Genomic DNA, 21,436 nt, shown 5'->3' with positions numbered 1-21,436 from the left:
GAGCGCGAGTACTCTTTTGAAAACAGAGGCTTTTCCCCCTTTAATACTGTGAAGATTTTTCTTTCATCCCCCTCATTTTGAAATACCGGTAGCCAAGTAACTTAATACAAAATGCTCTAAGACGAAGTTGTTACTAACCCTTTTTGGGAGAGCTGATTGGGATTAGCGAGGTGATCTCCTGAAACAGGTAGGTAGCCGTGTTGGTCTGGTGTAGTCGAAACAAAATAAAAGATTCCTTCCAGTAGCACCTTAGAGACTAACTAAGTTTGTCATTGGTATGAGCTTTCGGTGCATGCACACTTCTTCAGATACCTTCTTCAGATACTGGAAGGAATCTTTTATTTTGTTTCGACTTCTCCTGAAAGTTAGCGAGAACTTTGAAAATGGCGCTGTTCACCCATTCCTCCTGGCAAACGCATTGGATGGTAGTGTTATAAAATCATATTGGGGGAGGGGGTTTGCAGGACACCATTATTAATGAACAGAGAGGGGTGACAGAATTTGACAGCTGCAATACCCAGAATCCTGTTCAATGCCATCTTCCCTGTCTCCTCACCCCTCCTGCTAGGACACGACCCTGCCTGAAGGAAGGCTTAAGGATCTGCATATGCACAACAGTTACCATAAACTCACACATTTCCCCTCTCCACCTCCCCTCCGCCCAGAACAAAACAATGTTTCCAGAAGAAGGGGGGGGGGAACCGCCCAAATCCAAAGCGACACTTTTCTACTCAAGTTAATAATATGTTCTCTTACCATGAAATCTCTATCCGCTGCCTCTGTATTAGAATTGCTAGTATCTCTCTGTATTAGAATTGCTGTTTTATATCTTAGAACTGTATATGTCAGGACTGCTACCTTTTAATTAGAAATCCCTGTATTAGGTATGTTTTCCAGGTATATTTTCTGTATGAACCCTGTATGACCCCAGCCTACCTGAACCTTCCCCTACTGCCACCCCATACCCACTCAAGGACACACGGACAATAGAGGGATTAGCTGGAACAACTTTATTAAAATAAGAATGCCATCTTCAACGTAGTCCACCCTTCCATGGCCTGGAGGAAAACACCTGCCGGGCGGCCCCACCTCTGCACCCATCTCGCCTGATTGCCCCTCCGGCCAAACAAAGGAAAACACCATCAACAACAGGAGGAGAGCGATTGACATCTCGCCATGTGAAAAGAATACTCACTGCCACCCATCCTCCTTCTCCTTCCCCTCCCTCCCAGTCCAGGGATTTTCATGCAGGGACAGGGGGGTATAAAAAGGGACTTCACCATTTTCCGGGGTCCTTCCTTCTTTCCAGAGGCAGGGACCCTACAGCTGTAGTTCTTTCTTTTCTGTAATAAAAGGATCAGTTTGTTTTTCCTGACAGCATCGTGTGGTCTCTGTCATTTTCCCGGCGGAGCTGAACTTAGTGCAAATTTTGGAGCTTCCGACCCGCGTCTGTCCTTCTTAAAAGGCAACGCATTTTGGGGTACATTTTTCATAACAGTAGTATGCTTTTAACCGTAATTTCTTTTAGAATGTTTTTGTTTTTAATTTTCAATATCTCTTTTCTTATTTTCTTATTTATGAAATTTGTATAGTGCCCTTCATCCAAAGATCACAGGGCGGTTCACAACATAAAACTACAAAATGAGAACACAAAATACATAATAAAATAAAAGCAAACCGATAACAACGCCCCCACAACGCATTTAAAAGGCCAAAGAATGTTTAATCAGCCTGGTTATCTTTGCTGCCCTGTGCTGCTCGGGGAGGAACGGTGAGATATAAATTGTATTATTATTACTATTCATAATGCTGATATTGATGCTGAAGGAGGTCTTATGGCTTGCTCGAACAGGCGCCCTTCCAGATGTTTTGAACTACAGCTCTCAATCGTAGGCTAGCGTCCGGCCGTGATGCAAGTTGCGGTCCAAAACATCTGGAGGAGCAGTAAGTTGGGAAGGCATACTGTGTACTGTTTTTCTTTTTTCGCTTTTTCCCCTGTTCCAGCGTTGTAAATCGCCTTGGAACATATTTTGATGAAAGGCAGTATATAAAGAACATGCTAATGTGTGTGTTTTTTTTAATAAACACGTGTGCTTGCCACAGACTAGCCTTCCAGTGTTGCCCACTGCCATGATTCTCAGAGCAGGCGAGTCGGGGGAGTCGGAATCTTTTCCCGACCGTCTTGCAATGTAGGTCAAGAGGCTTTTATTGCTAGGCCGCTGGTGCGAGAGCGACGACACTCCGTATCTATGCTTACTGCAGGGCTTTTCTGTTTGGGAAGCGAGGCATAAACAGAATAAGCATAGCTGGACAACACCTTCAGCACCGCAAAGGCTGGCTTCGCATGCCCGAAAATCGAGTCCGGCTGCTGCTTCTGACCGGGCGCGCAGGAAGCAACCACTGTGCTCTCGGCCCCCGGGTTACGTGCCCGCCTCGGGCATGAAGCCGCCGCCGGAGCGAGGGAGCAAGCTGCCCGCGAGTCAGCGCCAAACTCGCCCGCCGTGCCATAGTCCGGGGATTAGGTGAAGCCCCGCGAAGTGGGGCTGGAGCTGTCCGTGCCAGTCGCGGGTCACCGCTCCCTCCTCCTCCCTTTCGGGGCCTGGACGCGCCGCTTGCCGAGGATTATTCCCCCGCCCAGCAGCCTCCTTGTCTCGGTCGCGAGGCGCGGCGGCTGGCCGCCCGCGATGACGCGACCCCTCCTGGAAGGCCGGACCAGGAAGAGGAGAAGGAGGCGCGGTCGGGCGGCCTGCAGGGCCTGTGCCGCGTTGTTATGGCGACCTCGCAGTCCACGGCCATGGCGGACGAGGAGTCGGAGCGCGACAGCGTCCACACGGGCGAGTCGCGGGAGCTGAGCGAGGAGCTGCACCAGGACCTGGCCCAGTACTCCATTCACCAACTGGTCTGCTTGGTGGAGGAAGTCAGGTGCGGCGAGAAGAACCCGCGCGGCGGCTCCGGCTCTTCCTCCAACGTACACCCGCTTGGGGCCCCTCAAAAACACCCCCTTTCCTTCCCCGCCACTGGCTGGCAGCCATCCCTGTGGGCAAAGGGAACGACCTACCCTGGGGCGGCGCGGGTCTCCCCCAATCGCCTTCTAAATCCGGCCCGCGGACGGTCCAGGCATCAGCGTGTTTTTACATGAGTAGAATGTGTCCTTTTATGTAAAATGCATCTCTGGGTTATTTGTAGAGCCTGCCTGGTGTTTTTACATGAGTAGAATGTGTGCTTTTATTTAAAATGCATCTCTGGGTTATTTGTGGGGCGTAGGAATTCGTTCTTTTTTTCTTCTTCAAAATATAGTCCTGTCCCCCCCAAAGGTCTGAGGGACAATGGACCGACCCCCTGCTATAAGAGTTTGCTGGCCTGTTTTAAAGAGTAAGCTTTAAAACTTTTCTCAGGTACAGGTAGGTAGCCGTGTTGGTCTGAGTCGAAGCAAAATAAAAAAATTCCTTCAGTAGCACCTTAAAGACCAACTAAGTTTTTATTTTGGTATGAGCTTTCGTGTGCATGCACACTTCTTCAGATACTTTCTACTTTCTCAGGTAGTTATTGTTCCATAATTTATTGCTGCTTTACCTCAAATGGAACCCTCAGAGTGGTGCAAAAGTTATACAGTATACCCCCCCTCTCTAAGGAGCAGGTTACCATAGATTGCAGCTTGAGGATTTTGCCTTAATGGATGCTGTTGTTATCCCTTTTGGTTTGCGACATGCATTGCTCACATGAACCACTGGGTTTGCTCACCTAATCTTTCATCTACCTTCAGCCATGACAATGCCATGCTCAAACTCGAGACAACAATGTTTGAGAAGACTTTCAATCGGCTTGAGCCAAGGGACTTGTTGCTGGAAAAGTTTGGCTCCTTTATGGACATGGGACAAGCACAACTTGTAAGTTATGGGATTATTTTACAGATACTGGTATAGCTGTTGTGACAGTATTTGTGGTTTTGATGGTGCAAAGAGTCGGCTCCCATGTCCTTTCCTGAAGCTTAACTGGCCCAGAGTGTGGATGAGAAGCAGACCCTGAATTTAAAATGCTGTTTTTGTCCTATAAAGCCTTAGGTGGCTCAGGTCCCCACTACCTTAGGAACTGCTTCTACCTGCATGGACCTACTCAGACCCTGCACTTGTCATCTGAAGCCCTTGATGTCATCTGAAGCCCTGCTCCAATGGAAGGGCAGAGGGTGCCAGCACAAGATTGGGCCTTCTCAGAGGTGGCTCGCAAGTGTGGAATGCTCTCCCCAGAGAAATGTACCAAGTTCCATCACTACCTATATTTAGACCACATTCCTTTTCATCCAGGCATTTTGTTCTTAATTGATGTTCATCATTTAGTAGGTTAGGTTATGATTTGTCCTTTTTATTATAGGATGAGTACTTTTAGTCAACTAATGTTCTTTTATCTTTTTTATTTATTTTGAATTTTGTATCATGCATGCTTTTATAATTGTAAGTTGCTTTGAGACTTTTTTGTAATAAGCAACAAATAAATATAATACTAACAATATTTTATTGTTATTATTAATATCAGGCTGCCAATCTGTCTTGTATCCAATTCACCACAAATTTCATCTAAGACACCTAACAAAGCATATCACTTATTAATATTCATAAAGGGGGAAAAGAAGAAACAAATGGTAAATTCTAGAGTTCAGTTGCACCTTTTGTGGCTTTTTATGTAGAGCTGTGTGCTGCTATCTTGCAATCATTTTGTTTCTAGGCACGAGGCAGGCGCAAATCTAAAGCCCGGTTAACAGCAGATCGCCTGGTGGGTCTGACGGTGGAACAGAAATGTGACATAGCACAACGGGAGCTGGAGGAGACAAAGGAAGACGTTCAGAGGTTAAAGGAGAACTCAGAAAGGCTCTTGCAGAACTACCTGGTATAGTTGTCCATCTGCTCTGGGATAGGAAGAGGCACATTGTGTGGTATCGCTGTACTGAAGTGTGTGATTTCTCCTCATTGAGGCACCTGTTCATGCCAGGTCAAATTTAGTAACAGTGAGCAGTGGTATACCATTTTTGGCCCACTCAGCAGTATCTGGTGATTCAGGTGAAGAGGCACTTTTCTACCAATCAAATTTATAATCCAAAGGTAGTTCATTTAGTCAAGGCTGTAGACAAGTGGTCTTATTGAGAAGCAGAAGGCAGGAAATGATGGCACTTGATAACATTAAAACACTGAGCTTCAAGATCCCCTGAATTTTCTTGGATTTAGCGCTGATCTTGTCATACGTTTCTGTGCAGTAGTACTTTGGGAAAGGCTTAAAAACACCAATTTATGGACACTCCAAGGAGCTGCGGGCTTATAAAAGCCATAGTTAAGGGGAGGATGTGCCTTTTAAAAAACTGTCAGTTTTGCTGTTGATTGGGAAGATACATGCCAGGCTGCCTCTTGCAGAATCTCAGAATATTTCTCTTTTGTGTATGTTAAAATAGATGCTGAAGAGCTAAAACTTGGGTTAAATGTCTCTTTTCTGGATATTTAAACTTGGGGTGCATAGCTGGCCAGAGTGGGTGGCTGCTTAATTTTTCTGCCAATAAAATCCTTCTTTTCCTCATTCATTATTTCAGTACTATAAACAAAGCAGGAGCTGTGGCATGAGAAATACAGCTGAAGTACTTGACAGTGTCATTTGCTCACACAGGCTCTTATGCATGGAGTTTGGGGAGCCCAATTAGGGTTAGTTCCAAGATTATCAGTTGCAATAACATGGTCAGGTTTGGAAAGCTTTTCCAATGGAGTGTGACTTTCAAGGTGGGAACTGAGCAAGGGAGATAGACAAAAACATTATATGGGCCTGCACCATCTGCCCTGTGGGAAGGAAAGGGGGGAAGCAAGAGAGACAGGAAACATCAGTGCCTGCTGCCATTGGACTCACCCACTCATAGGCAACTTTAAATTTTATATCATGTGTTGGATTGCAATGTCAAAATACTAAAAACAACAACTTGGGTGCCTTGGCAGAAAGGCAGCATATAATTGATGTAAATAAAGAATTGCTGGACCCACGGCCCCAGCAACAGCCGCGCGGGTGTCGGAGACACCCGGCGGATCGAGCGGAGAGCCGCTGAGGCTCCCCCGCGGGCCTGCCGGGCCGAAGACGGGAGCTCCAGTCGGGAGCTCCAGACCAGCAACCGGGCGAGATCCGGAGACCCCGAGGCCTCTGACCGCCCTCCACGTGGCGACCCGGAGAGGGCCTGCCTCACGGCCGCGGCCACTGCCACCGCTACATCAGACACCCCAGAGGGGGAGAAGAAGGAGAAAGACCCCCCCCCCCCGGAGAGAAAGGCCCTGACCCAATAGCTTCTGCGCCGCCGCAACGGGGAGCCTTGCTAGGCACCGGCGCGCCAGAAGCAGAAGAGCACACCACCCCCATCGTCGCTGCCGCCGCCACCGCATCAAACCCCAAGGAGGAAGAAACAGAAAGGTGAAGGGAGAGGAGAGAGGGGGGGGAAGGGAAAAGGGAGAAGAGGACCCCTCGCCACCCACAAGCCAAACGAGGGGGAAGAACCCCCCCCCCGGAAACCCCCCTACCCCCTACGGCCATAGTCGCTGCTACCACCACCAAGGCCTCCATCGCACTGCTCCCCCCCCCAGGTGAAAACCCAAACCTATACTCCAGAACCACAGCTACCAAGTGGGAAGGAGGGAGAGGGGGGAGAGGAGAGGAAGAGGAGAAAGAGGCAGAAGAAGGGCACATAAAATAGCTGGCCCAGCCTAGGCCTACCTCCGCAACCACTGGCGCACCAAGAAAAAGCCACCCCCTGGGAGGACACCACGTCCCCTGGCTCTCTATTTTCCCTCTTACATATTGGTACTCCTATCCTCACCCTCATTTTATTTTATCTTTTACCTTATTTTCATCTCATTTTTTAAAGTGTTATCTATCCAGACTCTTCTTTCATCTTTTTTAACGCTTACTTTACTTCATTTTACTTAATCCCACATACACATATTTCCCTCCTCTAACCCCCTCCCCGCATCCAGATCTTATCCATATCAACAGCATATTTGCCTGCTCAGTTGTCCCCCTGCTCTTCTCCTTCCCTCTCCCTTCCCCTGTATAATCTTCACTCTCTTTTCCTTTATTCACTTCCCCCACCCCCTACACCAACCAAGAGGAAAAAAGAGGAAAACCAACTAAAAAACAACTAAACTTAAAAACAACAACAACAAAACGCTGCCTAAACCCTCTCCCTTCCTTCCACCCCTATCTTCTCCTCTCCTTTTCTTTCCCTCCTTCTTTCTTTCCTTCCTTCCTCCCTTCCTTCCCTCCCTCCTTCGTTCCTTTTCCCCTCCTTATTCCTCTCTCCTTTTCCTCTCTCTCCCTCTCCCTCACTCTCTTTCCGCCTCCATCTCATCTCACTCTACTTTAACCACCATCAGTCCAGTTACTCGCCCCCCAACCCGGCGACGCTACTGAGACGAACACAGAAACCTTAAAGCAGTTCCTAAGCCACAGCCAGGAAGTAACTCAAATGGCTGCCTAAACCAAACGCTCTGCCAAAGCCACCAATCAACATCGCCTGACCAACTCAACAACAACAACAACAAAACCCACCAACGCCACAAGTCTTGACCACAACACATCACACCACAAAAAGAAACCAAGCAGACCTCAAGCCCCAAACCAAAACCAGCAAAGAGACCGAGGAGACATCAACCAAAGAGATGGCGAATCATGCCGAAGCCGCACAACCCCACCAAGGAACCGATCACCCAGCAACGCTAAATGAAATGAGAGAAGAAATGATAGAAATGGAAAAGAGACTAAAAACAGCACTGCAAGCCGCAGTAGAAACCGCAGTGACCCCCCTGAAGGCTCTTATCAATGAGCTGACCTCCAAAGTGATAGACCTAGAGAACAAAAATCAATCGCAGGAGAGAATAATAGAACAGTACCAGGAGGAAAACACACTCATGAAAGAAAAACTGAACAAACTGGAAACAGAAAATGAAGAAATGAGAATCAAACAAGCGGACCTGGAAGATCGAAGCAGACGCTGCAATATCCGCTTTCGCAACTTCCCCGAAAATGCAGAAGAGAGAAGTCCAGCCGACCTAATTGTAGGCTGGCTGAAAAACACAATCCCAGGTCTGAAGCTCGAGATACACGACCTGGAAAGGGCTCACAGAGCCCTACGAGCCAAGCCGAAAGCTGACTCCCCCCCCAGAGACATCATCGTATGCTTTGCGCGCTACAGGAAGAAAGAAGAGGTTTGGAATAACCTCAGAAACTCAAACAACCTCCAATACAAAGGAAACAACATATCGGCCTTCCAAGATCTATCACAAGACACCCTAAAACGGAGGAAAAACTTACGCCCATACACCCAGCGCATCCTGCAAGCAGGTTACAAATACCGATGGGGCTTCCCCTTCCGCCTCATCGTAACAACCAGCACAACACAACACATGGCAACCAACGTACCAGAAGCCAAGCAACTACTGGAAGACCTCGGAATTGACCTTCCACCGGAAGAGCAACAGGAAGACTCACCAAGCAACAGCCAGGATCAGGACCACGGCAATGAAACAACAGCAAACAAATGGACAAGAGTGGAACGAAAAGGAAGGCAACGAAAGCGACCCAACAAGACGTATCAATACAACCAAAGACGGACACGCACAGAATCACCCCGCCGAGGAGTCAGCACTAGAAACCAGACCAAGATCACCCAGATCTACTCTTCACAGAGGAACAACAACTACAACAACAACAACACCCAATGAAGCAACCGGAATACATCCCAAATCGCAGGACTGGTGATTCCCCCTCCCTTCTCCCCTCCCTCCCTAAGCTACAAAATTAGCTAACAACAGCACCCCCCCCACTAACACCACATCCCCACAGAAAACCCCCCAACACCAGTCCAGACAACCCCGACTACATTCCCACCACCCGACAACCCACACCCTCATTACCCCCCTCAGTCACACTAGGAAAAACCAACCCGTACAACGTTCAAAACACAACCCAAAATCAGGCAAAATTTGATACCTAACCTACAAAACGGTGGCACTAGAGCGTACCAATACACACACACCCCAAAAGATGTTGCTGTTTTCACGGGCAACATCGCCTTTGAACCTCATACAAGTCATTGGCGTCACAAAGACGCCTCAAATCGTCTCGCTGGACACCTCCCTTCACAAAAGACAAGGGGGCCGGCTTGTTCTTGTACATGCCCCCACACACCAGCTGAGACCCAGGACCAAACGGCTAATCGCCAAAAGGTCCAAAACTCCCCCAACAAACGCCTATATGACTACATATAGGAAACCCTCTACAACCTACCCTCCACCCCTCAACCCAAATCTAACTCCAACCCCACTATTCCCCTACCCAACACACCCTAGGTCAGCGCAACTCCAGTGGTTCTCCAAACAACACAAGGAGAGAGGCAGGACGACCCGGACGGGTTGGCAAGTAATCACCCTACACAACAGAGAAGCAAGATGGCTAACTTAAAAGCAATTACACTAAATGTGAGGGGGTTGGGAAACCCCATCAAAAGAAAACGCATCACCACATACATAAACTCCATGAAACCACACATCACCTTTCTACAAGAAATACACAATCCACCCAAAGGGAGCAAACTCCTGAACGACCCCCGCTTCAGTCAACAGTGGGTGGCAAACGGCTCAGGAAAAGCCCGAGGGGTAGCAGTGATACTCAGTAGAGACCTTTAAAGCCACAACAATCCTAAAGGACAAAAGAGGCAGATTCATCTTTGTCAAAGGGGCACTAGACGGCAAAACTAAACTGACAATAGGCTCTATATACGCCCCAAATTCGAAACAACTAGACTTCTTCCAAAAGACACTAAACAAATTCCTCTCCTTCACGGAAGGGGAAGCAATCCTGGGAGGTGACCTCAACCTAAATATGAAAGGCATATCCCTGAAAGACACTCACCCTACAACCTCACGGGCAAACCTCCTCAAAAAAACTCCCCCAATAAATAGGGACTCTTATAAATTACTAAAAATGCTAAAAAACAGGGGTCTCTATGACATTTGGGGTGCAAAAAACCCAGGAGACACCACTCATACATTCCAATCTGGACGCCATGGCACAAGGTCCAGACTGGACAGCATTCTGCTCACACAGGGCCTGATCCCTCTAGTAGAATCAACAAACATAGGCAACATCAAAATCACAGACCACGCCCCAGTAGAAGCCACTATTAGAATAGGAGAGGGAACGCAAACCACCCCATCATGGTCCTTCAGTCCCATCCTAACTACAAACAAAGAAATTAGAGAGAGGCTCACAAAAACTCTCCAGGACTACTTCAAGGAAAACGATGTAGACAATACATCAACCCCCCTCTTATGGGACGCAATGAAAGCGGTCACCAGAGGAGTGTGCATAAAAGAAAAAGCACTCCTCAAAAAACAAACCTCTTCAAAAATCAATAAGATAGAACAAGACATCAACATTCTCTCATCTCGCTACAAACAAACAGGTTCTAAAAAAATACTTAAACTTATAGAACAAAAAAGAAGAGAAATAGACTCCCTAGAAATCAATAAAACAATGATCAACATCTTATACTCTAAGCAACGCTTCTACGAACACGGGGGGAAAAACTCCAGACTATTAGCGAACAGATGTAGGAAAAAAGCACTCAAAACAAGAATACACTGCATCACCAAAAAAGATGGCAACATAACATTCTCCCCTAAAGAAATAACTTCAGAATTTGCAGAATTCTACTCCATCCTATACACCTCCCATAACCCATCAGAGAAGGAAATCAGACAATTCCTAGCAGGACTGACCATGCCTACCTTAACCGAGGAAGAACAGGAATTCATGGACAGCCCTATCACCCCAGAAGAAATAGACACAGTCCTCAAAAACCTGAAACCACACAAAGCCCCAGGTCCAGACGGCTTCACAACAGAATTCTATAAGAAATTCAAAGAACCCCTAATGCCGTACATGACACGCCTATTTAACGACATCATGAAAGGAAAATCCATCCCCCAAACCTGGACACACTCCAAAATAATCTCCATCCCAAAACCCCTGAAGGACAGCCTCAAAGCAGAATCATACCGCCCGATCTCACTAATAAACCAAGACTACAAGATATTCACATCAATCTTGGCCAACCGCCTAAAAACATTCCTATCCAAACTAATAGCCCCAGACCAGACTGGCTTCGTCCCCGGTCGCAACATTACAGACCCTATCAGGAAACTACTGAACCTGATTGAACATAGCAAGGCAACTAAACTCCCACTAACAATCATGTCACTAGACATCCTCAAAGCGTTCGACTGCTTAGAGTGGAAATACCTACTAGAAGTACTAAATAGCATGAGATTCGGCCCCAATTTCCTACAAACTCTAAAGCAAATATACTCCCAAGCCTCAGCAAAATGCAGAATCAATAACATGGACTCAAATACCATAGTAATCCAAAGAGGCACAAAGCAAGGATGCCCACTGTCACCTTTCCTCTTTATCCTGGCTCTGGAACCCCTAGCAATACGTATTCGAGCAGCCCCAGACATCAAGGGAATGGAAATAAAAGGCAGAACCTACAAACTAGGGCTATTCGCTGACGACCTAATGGTCACAACACCAGATCCCTTAAACACTGCAACTTCCCTAATCAGAGAACTCAACACTTTCGCAACAGTGTCGGGACTACGAGTAAACTTTACAAAATCAGAAGCCATGTGCTTCAACACCCCCCCACATATTCAAAGAAAACTCACCAACACCACCAAGATAAAACTCTGTCATACCAAATTTAGATATCTAGGGGTACAAATAACCAAAAACCTCAACAAATTATACCTACACAACTACAAACCCCTGTGGCAACAAATAAACAAAGACCTAAAGAGATGGAGCAGCATGAACTTCACCCTCTCAGACAAGATAGCCACGATCAAAATGATCACCCTCCCGAAACTAACCTACCTATTCCAAACCCTCCCAATCTGGATACCCCCAACCCAGCTTCAAAGATGGCAACGAAAACTACACTCCTTTATCTTCTCACACAAAAAACCAAGAGTAAGCACCAAATACCTGCACCTCCCCACCTCAGAAGGAGGTTGGGGGATCCCCAACATACAAGCATATTACAGTGCCAACCAAATACGACATATAATCCCATATATACTAGAAGATGAGACAAAACAATGGACACACCTTGAGAGGGAGACAATCGAAAATATCAGCACCACGGCATACCCACTCCTCCCAAACAAAATAAGGAAAATCCCCACAAAGCTTACCAGGTACACACAAACCATGTTCAGAGCATGGAAAACAGAAATAGGCAAACTGTGCCCAACCCCGTCCCCACTAATTCCCCTGACCTACCACCCAGTATTCCACCATGCAGCACAAAACCTCCAAATAAAAACCTGGCAAACCAAAGGCCTATATCGCCTAACCGACTTCTATAAAAACAACAAACCCCTGTCAGCACAAGAAATACAAACCAAACTAGAAGACACCCAAATACCCTGGTTGGCACAAAACCAAATCCATACACTCCTAAACAATCCAGCAATAAAATCAGCGGCAACCAGACTCCCTACAACATTTGAAAACCTCCTACTAACGACAAAGGGACACGGCAAAGGACTGGTATCCGCAATATACAAAATACTACTCAAAAGCCCCACGAACCCCCTAAACGCTATCAAACAACAATGGGAGGATGACATAGGATATGAAATAAACCCCACCCAGTGGACCAAAATGTGGTCTAAACCCCCCTTCAAATCCATATCAACAAAAAGAAAAGAACTCTCCATGAAACTAACCTACAGGTGGTACCTAACCCCAAGAAAACTAGCACTAATACACCCAGGAACCCCACCAAAATGCTGGAGAGGGTGCACCTCCACAGGAACATACCTCCACATGTGGTGGGAATGCCCCAAAATCCAATCATTCTGGACAATAACCATAAGAGAAATTTGTAAGATAACCAAGCAAGTACTAGAAATCACCCCAGAACTGGCCTTATTAAACATCTTTCAAGACAACAACGCCCACGCAGATTACAAAGAACTCATAACCCACCTATTGTCAGCAACCAGAAACATCATAACCAGACACTGGAAAGACCTGTCAGGAGCAAACATGGACCAATGGTATCAAGTAGTATGGGAAACGGCCCTACTAGAAAAACTAACCAGTAAGCTGAAACTAGCACGGGGACAAACAGAAGAAGACACATTCACCCCAGTATGGTTCCCCTTCATCACTTACACAGCCCAACAGGATAATGACAAAAATCCACCGTCAGCATTCAAATCAATATGGTTAAACTAACCAAAACACCCACCCAACCCACTCACACAAGAAACCAAAGACCACCACAGCCATCCAAAAATGAACAACCACACCCTACGCCAACCCCCATCCTCTCTCGGCAACAAAGGAGTACAAGCGAACAACAGAGAACCCGCACAAACAACGCTGACACTGAACGCCTACATATATCTAGGAAAACAGAAACATAGGCATCCCACCCCACCCACCCACCCCACCCACCTCTACCCCCCTTCCTCCTAATGTCTCAACAAGCAAGATTGATGTATAACAATGGAAAAAAAAATATGAGACTGCATTACCTTTGTAAACCAAGAAAATCCTCAATAAAAACTTAAAAAAAAAATAATAATAAAGAATTGCTGGACATCTTACAATCAGTTAGGCATTGTTCATTAACAGTCATACCAATTAATGGTCTTGGGCAAGGAGTTCAGCTGGAGTAGCACAGCCAAGCAATTCATGTTTGCCACCTACTTCTTGCTGCTGGTCTCCACCTTTTTAACTCAAGGGTTTACAGAACACAATACTTTGTCCCAGGGCAGCAGCTGGGCAGCATGGTTCTCCATGAGAACAAATCAATGACATGCAGCCTTCCTTTACTGACGGTGCAATCTGAATTTGGCAGGCTGTCCTGGAGGAAACAGACATCCGCCTAGTTGACATTAAGAAAGCTGTGCAGGACTTTGACAAAGATATAGTCAAAACCATCACCAAGAAGAAAGGGAGTGTCATCGCCTCTGAAAAAGTGCTGAGATACATGGAAGATAGGATACGCTACAGGGTAAGTGGGGAGAACATTGGGCAGTCCCATCAGCTGCTCTCATTTTGCTCTGTTAGCCAGTTGATAAGCTTGGTAAAACAGCCTGTTAGTGGGACAGTCGGTGTCTCTAATCCTCCTGCATGTGATCATGTTTTGTTAGATACCAGCAACTGAGTGCTGTAGCCTGTAGACATCATGGTGGGATCCCACCAAACAGTGGCATACATTCAGATCCCTTAAACAATCTTTGCCATTCAGATGAGGACTTCCTGAGAAATGTGTCCATTTCAGAGCATTATTATTCTATAGAACAGCGTTTCTCAACCGCTGTTCCGCGGCACAGTAGTGTGCCGCGAGACGCTGGCTGGTGTGCCGCTACCTGCGGTGACGAGAAGGGCGATTGTCGCCCGCAATGCACCAGGGTGCCGGGCTGCCAGGGGCGCCGAGCCGCTGCGCCCGTGGCAGTCGTCCGGCGCCCACGGCAGTTGCGCCCGACTCCCGAGCCGTGCGGCGCCTGAGGCGCCCGTCATCACAGCCGCACTGTGTGGGAGGGGGCAGGGGCTGACGCTGACACTCCCGACGTTCGGGAGTCCTTTGCGCATGCGCAAAGCGCAGCTGTGGACTCCGGTGGTTTCTCCCGAACGTCGGGAGTCGTCCGGCGCCCTCCAGACGGCCGCGAGGCGCCCGCCGGAGTCCGCGCTGTGTGGGAGGGGGCAGGGCTGACGCTCTCGTGGTCTCCTGACTCTGCCAGCCAGGTCTCCTTCTCCCGACGTTGGCAGCCTGGCGCAGCTCACGGGGCGCCCAGGGGCCGTCAAGGCAGGTGTTCGGCTCCCGCCGGCGGCCCTTCTCCCGCCATGGCTGCCGTCGCGCACCCGGCTGGGATCCAAGCAGGCGGCCGCGGGGCGGGTGTGTCGCTGGGTCCGCTCCTCCTCCTCCTCCCTCGGCAGGGCTCTGAACTCCGTGTAGGTGTGTTTAAACTTTTATTGATGAAAAGTAAACTCTTCAGCATAAGTCTGTCATGATATTAACACGTATTTTCATTTTAGGCAGGCTAAATCATTTCGATTAATGACACAGCACTTCCTGTCGAGAATCCCAGCAAAACAATTTTGCATAGGTGTACGCCACGCATCCAGGGAATTCCCCCCCCCAAAAAAACCCATTTATTGAGTACATAATCATAAAAGGACATCATTTTTATTCATCAAACTAATGAAACAAAAGCTTCACTATTTCTTTTAAATTAACAACCAAACTTTAAAAATACAATCTTAAGTGAGACACAAATTACTATCTTTTTGGCAAGTGTTTCTTACAGTCATAATTATATAGTCAATATAGGGCGGCACAGAGTTAAATTTTTTAACTTTTTTAATGGTGGTGTGCCTCGAGATTTTTTTCATGGAACAATTGTGCCTTGGCCCAAAAAGGTTGAGAAACACTGCTATAGAATACATATCTTGAAATTATAAAGCTGAATCAGTAAATAGGATGGATATTTATTATTAAATAACTATACCTAACTCTGTACCTGTGTCCTTAACATGCAGAAATAAAACAGGTAAAGCTCCTCCTCCTATCTCCATGCCAGCTTCACCACATTTCTACATGTTATATATTACATTTCAGCCTGGTAAAGACACAGGAGTGGGGCCAATGAAAAAGATGGCAACTGTATCTATGAAGTCCCAGTTCTGATCTTCATCAACTTTTCCTCAATTCAATCTTTCAGAGAATGGCCATTGCCTGTGCAAGGCAATAGCAATAATAATGAGCAGCTGGCATTCCTTCTAGTTTAACTGCATCAGGGTTGAGAGCTGTTTATACACAATTATACACAATTGTATAATTGCTCAAAATACTTCTGAGATGCACCTAACTCTTTGGCCTAAAATTGAGTTCTGTGCAACTCAAAAGTCTTCACACTTGTTAGAGTTGAGAGGCAATTCCATTTGGATACATGTGAGATCCAAGGCAAAGCAGCATCCCTGTTATTACCTGGGAGTTTCCTCTGGAGAGCTTTGCCGCCAGGAGTGATTGGTCACAGCCTGCAGGGTAAGTGCTAATCTCCCAGCCATGCATAAAGTACATGTAAACGCAGGCAAACTTTAGCAGCAAGCCTGAGAAAAAAATTAGGTGACTTTCTTTTTCAGGATGTACTGAAAGAGAAAATTCGTTTGAAAAATGATTCCCTGAAAGTCCAGAAGAATAAGATGCAAATGCAGCTCAAGCAGGTGGGTAAACTGCAATTTTGTGAAGGTGCATCTCAACAGGCCAGCCTCGCCTCGGTGTACCATTGTTTGGTGTCCTATACATTCCATGTTGTTGTTCATTGATCAGGAGTATCTCCATAACTCGAACACCATAATCATCAATTAAGAAAGAGCACCCAACATTTGGAACATGTCCTCTTTTAAAACCATCCAAATTTGACTATCACTGCCTCCTTTGGGAGCGAGTTCCACAGATTAACTGTGCGTTATGTGAAGAAATGCTTTCTTTTAAATTTCCTGAATCTTCCAACTTTCAGCTTCATTGGATGTTCTAGTATTATGAGAGAGGGAGCAAAACATTTACCTTTCTCCATGCCATGCATAACTTTCTAAACTTACATCACTTCACCTCTTAAATGCATTTTCCCTAAACTAAAAAGTCCCAAACACTTTCACGGGGAAGTTGCCCCATCACTTGATCATCTTGGTTGATGTTTTCTGAACCTTTTCCAACTCTACAATATCCTTTTTGAGGTGAAGCAACTAGAACTGTACACAGAGAAACCTGCTATACACTTGGGCTCCCTGATCAGTGACCCACACTGTTATTGGTTGGTCTGCAGAAAGAGGAACTCGGGGAGGCACTACATGAGGTGGATTTCCAGCAGCTGAAAATCGAGAATGCCCAGTTCCTGGAGAAGATTGATGAGCGAAACCAGGAGCTGCTGCAACTGAAGGTGACTGTGGGCAACGCTATCCAGGTCCTCAACTTCTACAGAGTAAGTAGAGCAGTCCCACAGCTCTCTCCCTCTCTTCCCTCCCCTGCTCTTTGGTTTTCCTCATACATGGATTAAGATAGCTGCTGGAAGAGACCTGGGACCCAACTGCCTGCACTTCCCCACTGAGGGGGACAGTGCTGCTGTAGACCAAAGCTCTGCTCTGTAACCAGCAATTATTCTGCTAAGGGGTAAACACAGCTTTTCCTCGTTGCAGCACAGAGTTCCAGTGGTCAGAAACAGTGGCAGGGGAACCTGGAACCTAACCTCTGCCTCATTTACTACACCTTTTCCTGGCTTGCTAGGGTTACTCCTTGGGGCAGACCAAGTGTAATAGCAACACTGCCTCTAGACATCTGATACTTTGCATCCAAGTGGACAAGTCCTTTCTCCAACCACAAATGTTGGAAGGACAGTTTTCACTGGGACTATTGTGCAAGAGGGCTAAATGCTCCCTTCTCCTCACTGTATTCTCATTAATGAGTCTCCCCCCGCCCGCCCATGCCCTCTGCATTGGGGGGTGGGGGTGCTGATATAAAAGCAGTGCTTTTTGGACAGGGAGAGTTAAATTGATCAAGTTGATTCCTAGAGAAGAGGGACAGAGCATAGGAAAAGAAATGGCAACAGTCCAGAAAATGGCCAGAACAATCTAATCAGCAAGAATAGAAGTGGAGGAAGGGGGTATATTCATTTGGGTAATTGTGTGCTATTGAATTGGGGTTTTTAAAAGTTGAATGTTCTGGGCACTGAAAAGAAAAAGAGGGAAAACTGAGTATGGGGGACATGATGTCATGCAAAAACCTGTGGAAAATGAGTGTAAAGCATAGGAGCCAACTTCTAGGGGCTGAGTTCTCTTTGGCCCCTCCCAATAAAATATTTGAGGGGGCCGTGTCCCCCCCCCAGTTGATGGGCATTGCTATTCAAATGGTGTGCATGAGCCATGTCTTGGGATCAATTTTGCGGGTCAGGGCTTACCTGCCCCCCCATATTTTATTCAAGTTGGTACCCCTGGTAAAGCATGGCTATTCTGCAGTAAATGTCTAGTGTGAAGCAAGCTAAAGAAGGACTGAGTCTCTCTCACTCACACTCACACATCTCCTGCAAGAGGCACCATTTTGGACTAGTGGGTACCTTTTGAATTTTGAGAGAATCCTAGGGGCTCCAGGCACAAAATGGCTGCCATGGGGGGGGGGCTTGGCATAATGCAAAATTAGAGGGACAACTGTCCCTGAAACCTTATGCTTACCATGGAAAGCTTTCCCCACCCCAAAGGAAGATTCCACTGTGTGCAAATGAGCCTAGAAGAATCAAAACTGTGGGACTTGGTCCAGGAGGTTATATCATCCTGGGCCAAACTTAGAGGAGGATGAGCCTAGGGACACAAGACTCTAGCTCCATATTGTCTCTACACTAACTGGCAGCAGTTCTCCAGGAATTCAGACTTGGGCCATTCCTGGCCCTTCCTGGAGATTCCAGTGGGAGTTGAACCATGAACTTTCTGCATTCAAAGCAGATGCTTTTAACCTCTTAGCTTTGGCCCTTTCCCAAAAGCTTCTGGAGCATCTTTCAGTAGGAGTCTCTTTTTCTGGATCTCTTCAAATCTCTTCTTTGCACTACTGTCTTCATTTTCACTTCAGCATTATTCCCAGGGAATAATCCCACCAGCTAAACATTGCAATATATCAATATATCACAATGTCTGAAATGAGGATGGAACTATGTAAAGGCGAAAATCATTTTGTGAGCATACCTGATGCTTTCATTCTGGATTTAGTGTCTGTGCTGGCTACTGAAACCTCATTTTCCAGTTACAGCTGTTCCACATATGGCCAGGTAGCATTCAGACATGCAAAGTAAATCTGGATGCTGCCTTCTGAAAGTTCCTTCTGCTTAGGTAGACACAGGCCATCCAGCCTTCTTTTCCCTCTCAGTCTGGACCAACTTGTTTTATTTCAGAAGAAACTCTATGCTGCAATGACCCTGGCTACAAACCTGGTGAAAGATATTGCCCAGAGAAAGGAGTCCCTGGAAAAAATTGAACATGAGGCCATCCTTGTTGAGGAGGTAGGACTGAAGGGAGGCACAGGAGCTATTTAACTGCAAGCAAAGGTTTTAAAATAACCATGACAGGATCGATTTACTGGGATTATTTGTGTATGATGGTGTTGCCGCCGGGAACAGTGTCCAGTTTACTGGCACGTAATGTATTTTTATTACTTTTTATTGTTAATGCATGTGATTTTTCAGGCTTGTGAGTTAAAGTAGAACAAAAATGATCCCAGAAGAAAAATCAGTACACTAAGAGAGGACTTTATATGGTATTATCTGGGAACTAATTTGCTTGATGAGTGATGCTGAAAAGCCTGGACAGGAAATGAACCTATCACAATGTGAAACATTAACTTTCACATTTTCAGGAAAAAAAGTGTGAATGGTTGCAAACTGAAAATGGCTTATTTGCGTAGATCAAGAGGGGGAGTCATCTGACTAAGGAAAGAATGTCAGGAAAGGCTCAGTGCATCTTTATCTTCTGTGGATTGTACATTCAGGATAAACAGCTATTTCCCTTACTCAGAAAATAGGGTGGGCTACCAATGGGAGCCCTGCAATGTCTGGCTTCAGATGAAAATGGCCAGTCATCAGCTGCAGGTGCTTCCCCCAGAGTATGGGACCCGTGAAGGGTCTAACTCAGGCATCCCCAAACTGCGGCCCTCCAGATGTTTTGGCCTACAACTCCCATGATCCCTAGCTAACATGACCAGTGGTCAGGGAAGATGGGAATTGTAGTCCATCTGGAGGGCCGAAGTTTGGGGATGACTGGTCTAACTACATATTACACTGAAGATCTGTGATCAGCTCTCCAAACATTTTTATTTTTACTTTTAAAAAGTCACTGGGGGTTCTGAATGTGATTGGTATAATGATGTTGGATGAAGAGATGTTTAGCCCTGTCTCCCATTTCCCTGATCTAAATTCCCACCCACCCACCCCCCACCCATACAATGCAATGAAATAAAACTAAAGAGAGTCTCTCATCGAAATACTTGTCCTTTTATATATATATATATAGGAACGGGACAAAGCCGAGGTCGTGAACAAGAAGCTACGGAAAAAACTGGCAGAGTACAAAGTGCCCCCTGTCCTTGACTATGTCCATGAGAAGATGGCAGTACATGAACTGGAGAACATCATCAAGATCTGGGAGAGGAAGGTGGAAATTGCAGAGGTATGGGCATGCTGGCCTTACATCTGGGCACCTGTGCCACATGGTTGACCACAGCGAGGTCTGTGTTACACCTCTATTCTGCCTCTCAACACAAACTTTGCACTGATGTGGGCAAAATGTGGCCAAGTGCTCCATTGCTATACTCAACACCAGATTAAAGAGAGGTAAAATTCCCTGTTGGAAAAGAGTGTTCAGATTGTGTGCAGGAAGTGTAGTTTGGGGATCAGTGTAGGGATAGCCCTGAACTTGAAGAGATGTGGCTATGGACAAAAACTCCACTTTCAACCTGTTGCCTTTGGCATATCCTTTCTTATCCTTGTTCTTTCCCTTGCTGGTTTGCAGAGCAGGGTTTTATTTAAACTTTCTAGGATTGTGAAGGTGGCAGTAGAGCATCAGGAAATAGATAAGCCCTGCAGATAGTGGGTGCTGCTTTCTGGAGCACTCTGAAATGATATTACTCCAAGGTGCAGATGCAGGAGGAGAAGCAGCCTCTCTGTTTACGTGTGTGGTTTTTTCTCCTTGCCTTGAATTTAAAAGAGGAGCAGAATGAGGATGAGCAAGCAAGAGAGGGCCAGGAACAGCTGCTCCACTCACCTTAGGGGCAGGAACTTAGAGAGCATTTGTTATTTAGGGTAAATAGAAGGCATGCAATAGTTGTCCCCCTCCCCCTGGACTACCCATCAGGTGACCTTTGGCTTCCCCAAGGTCTGGGTTTTCTTTCTCAGTCTCTCTCTCTGTCCCTCACTCCCAGTTCAATTTCTTACTGCTTTCCTCTTTTCCCTCTTCCGTCTCACAGATGGCCTTGCGGAGCTACCAGAGTATTTGGCACAAGACAAAGCTGGCTAGTCAGCAGCTGCAGGCTCTTATCCCAGAGCAAGCGAGCAACTGAGAAGGAGAGAGCTGGACAAAGGCACTTTACCAAGGGTCCAGTTGCCTAGCCTTGGAAGAGAGCATGAGCCCCTGCAGCACATGCCTCCTGCTTCCTCTGTCTTCTTTGGCTTTCTCTTCCTGACAAGGTATTTGCACCAGGCTCTCAGGACCCCTGCAGTTGTTGTCCCCTTTCCCTTTCTGTTCCCCTGTGATGAGTTACTTTATAAGTCGTCATTATATCTGGCTATATTTACCTTTTTGGAGTCAT

At 46.5% G+C, this 21,436-nt stretch overlaps 1 protein-coding gene across 1 annotated transcript; it reads left to right on the top strand.

Moving 5' to 3' along the window:
* The first annotated feature begins 2,714 nt into the window (after positions 1-2,714).
* Positions 2,715-21,421, top strand: CFAP263 (cilia and flagella associated protein 263). Its single transcript, XM_035117316.3, has 9 exons — positions 2,715-2,922; positions 3,764-3,887; positions 4,720-4,881; positions 13,949-14,104; positions 16,237-16,317; positions 16,920-17,075; positions 19,029-19,136; positions 20,143-20,298; positions 21,095-21,421. The coding sequence occupies exons 1-9, from the start codon at positions 2,771-2,773 to the stop codon at positions 21,185-21,187; spliced, it is 1,188 nt and encodes a 395-aa protein (XP_034973207.1). The 5' UTR covers positions 2,715-2,770; the 3' UTR covers positions 21,188-21,421.
* The last annotated feature ends 15 nt before the right edge of the window (positions 21,422-21,436 follow it).

This window comes from Zootoca vivipara, chromosome 6 (genome assembly GCF_965207765.1).
Source record: "Zootoca vivipara chromosome 6, rZooViv2.hap1.1, whole genome shotgun sequence".
NCBI classification, from domain to species: domain Eukaryota; kingdom Metazoa; phylum Chordata; class Lepidosauria; order Squamata; family Lacertidae; genus Zootoca; species Zootoca vivipara.
Note: the sequence above shows the minus strand (reverse complement) of the source record. Positions and strands in the feature narration are given on the sequence as shown.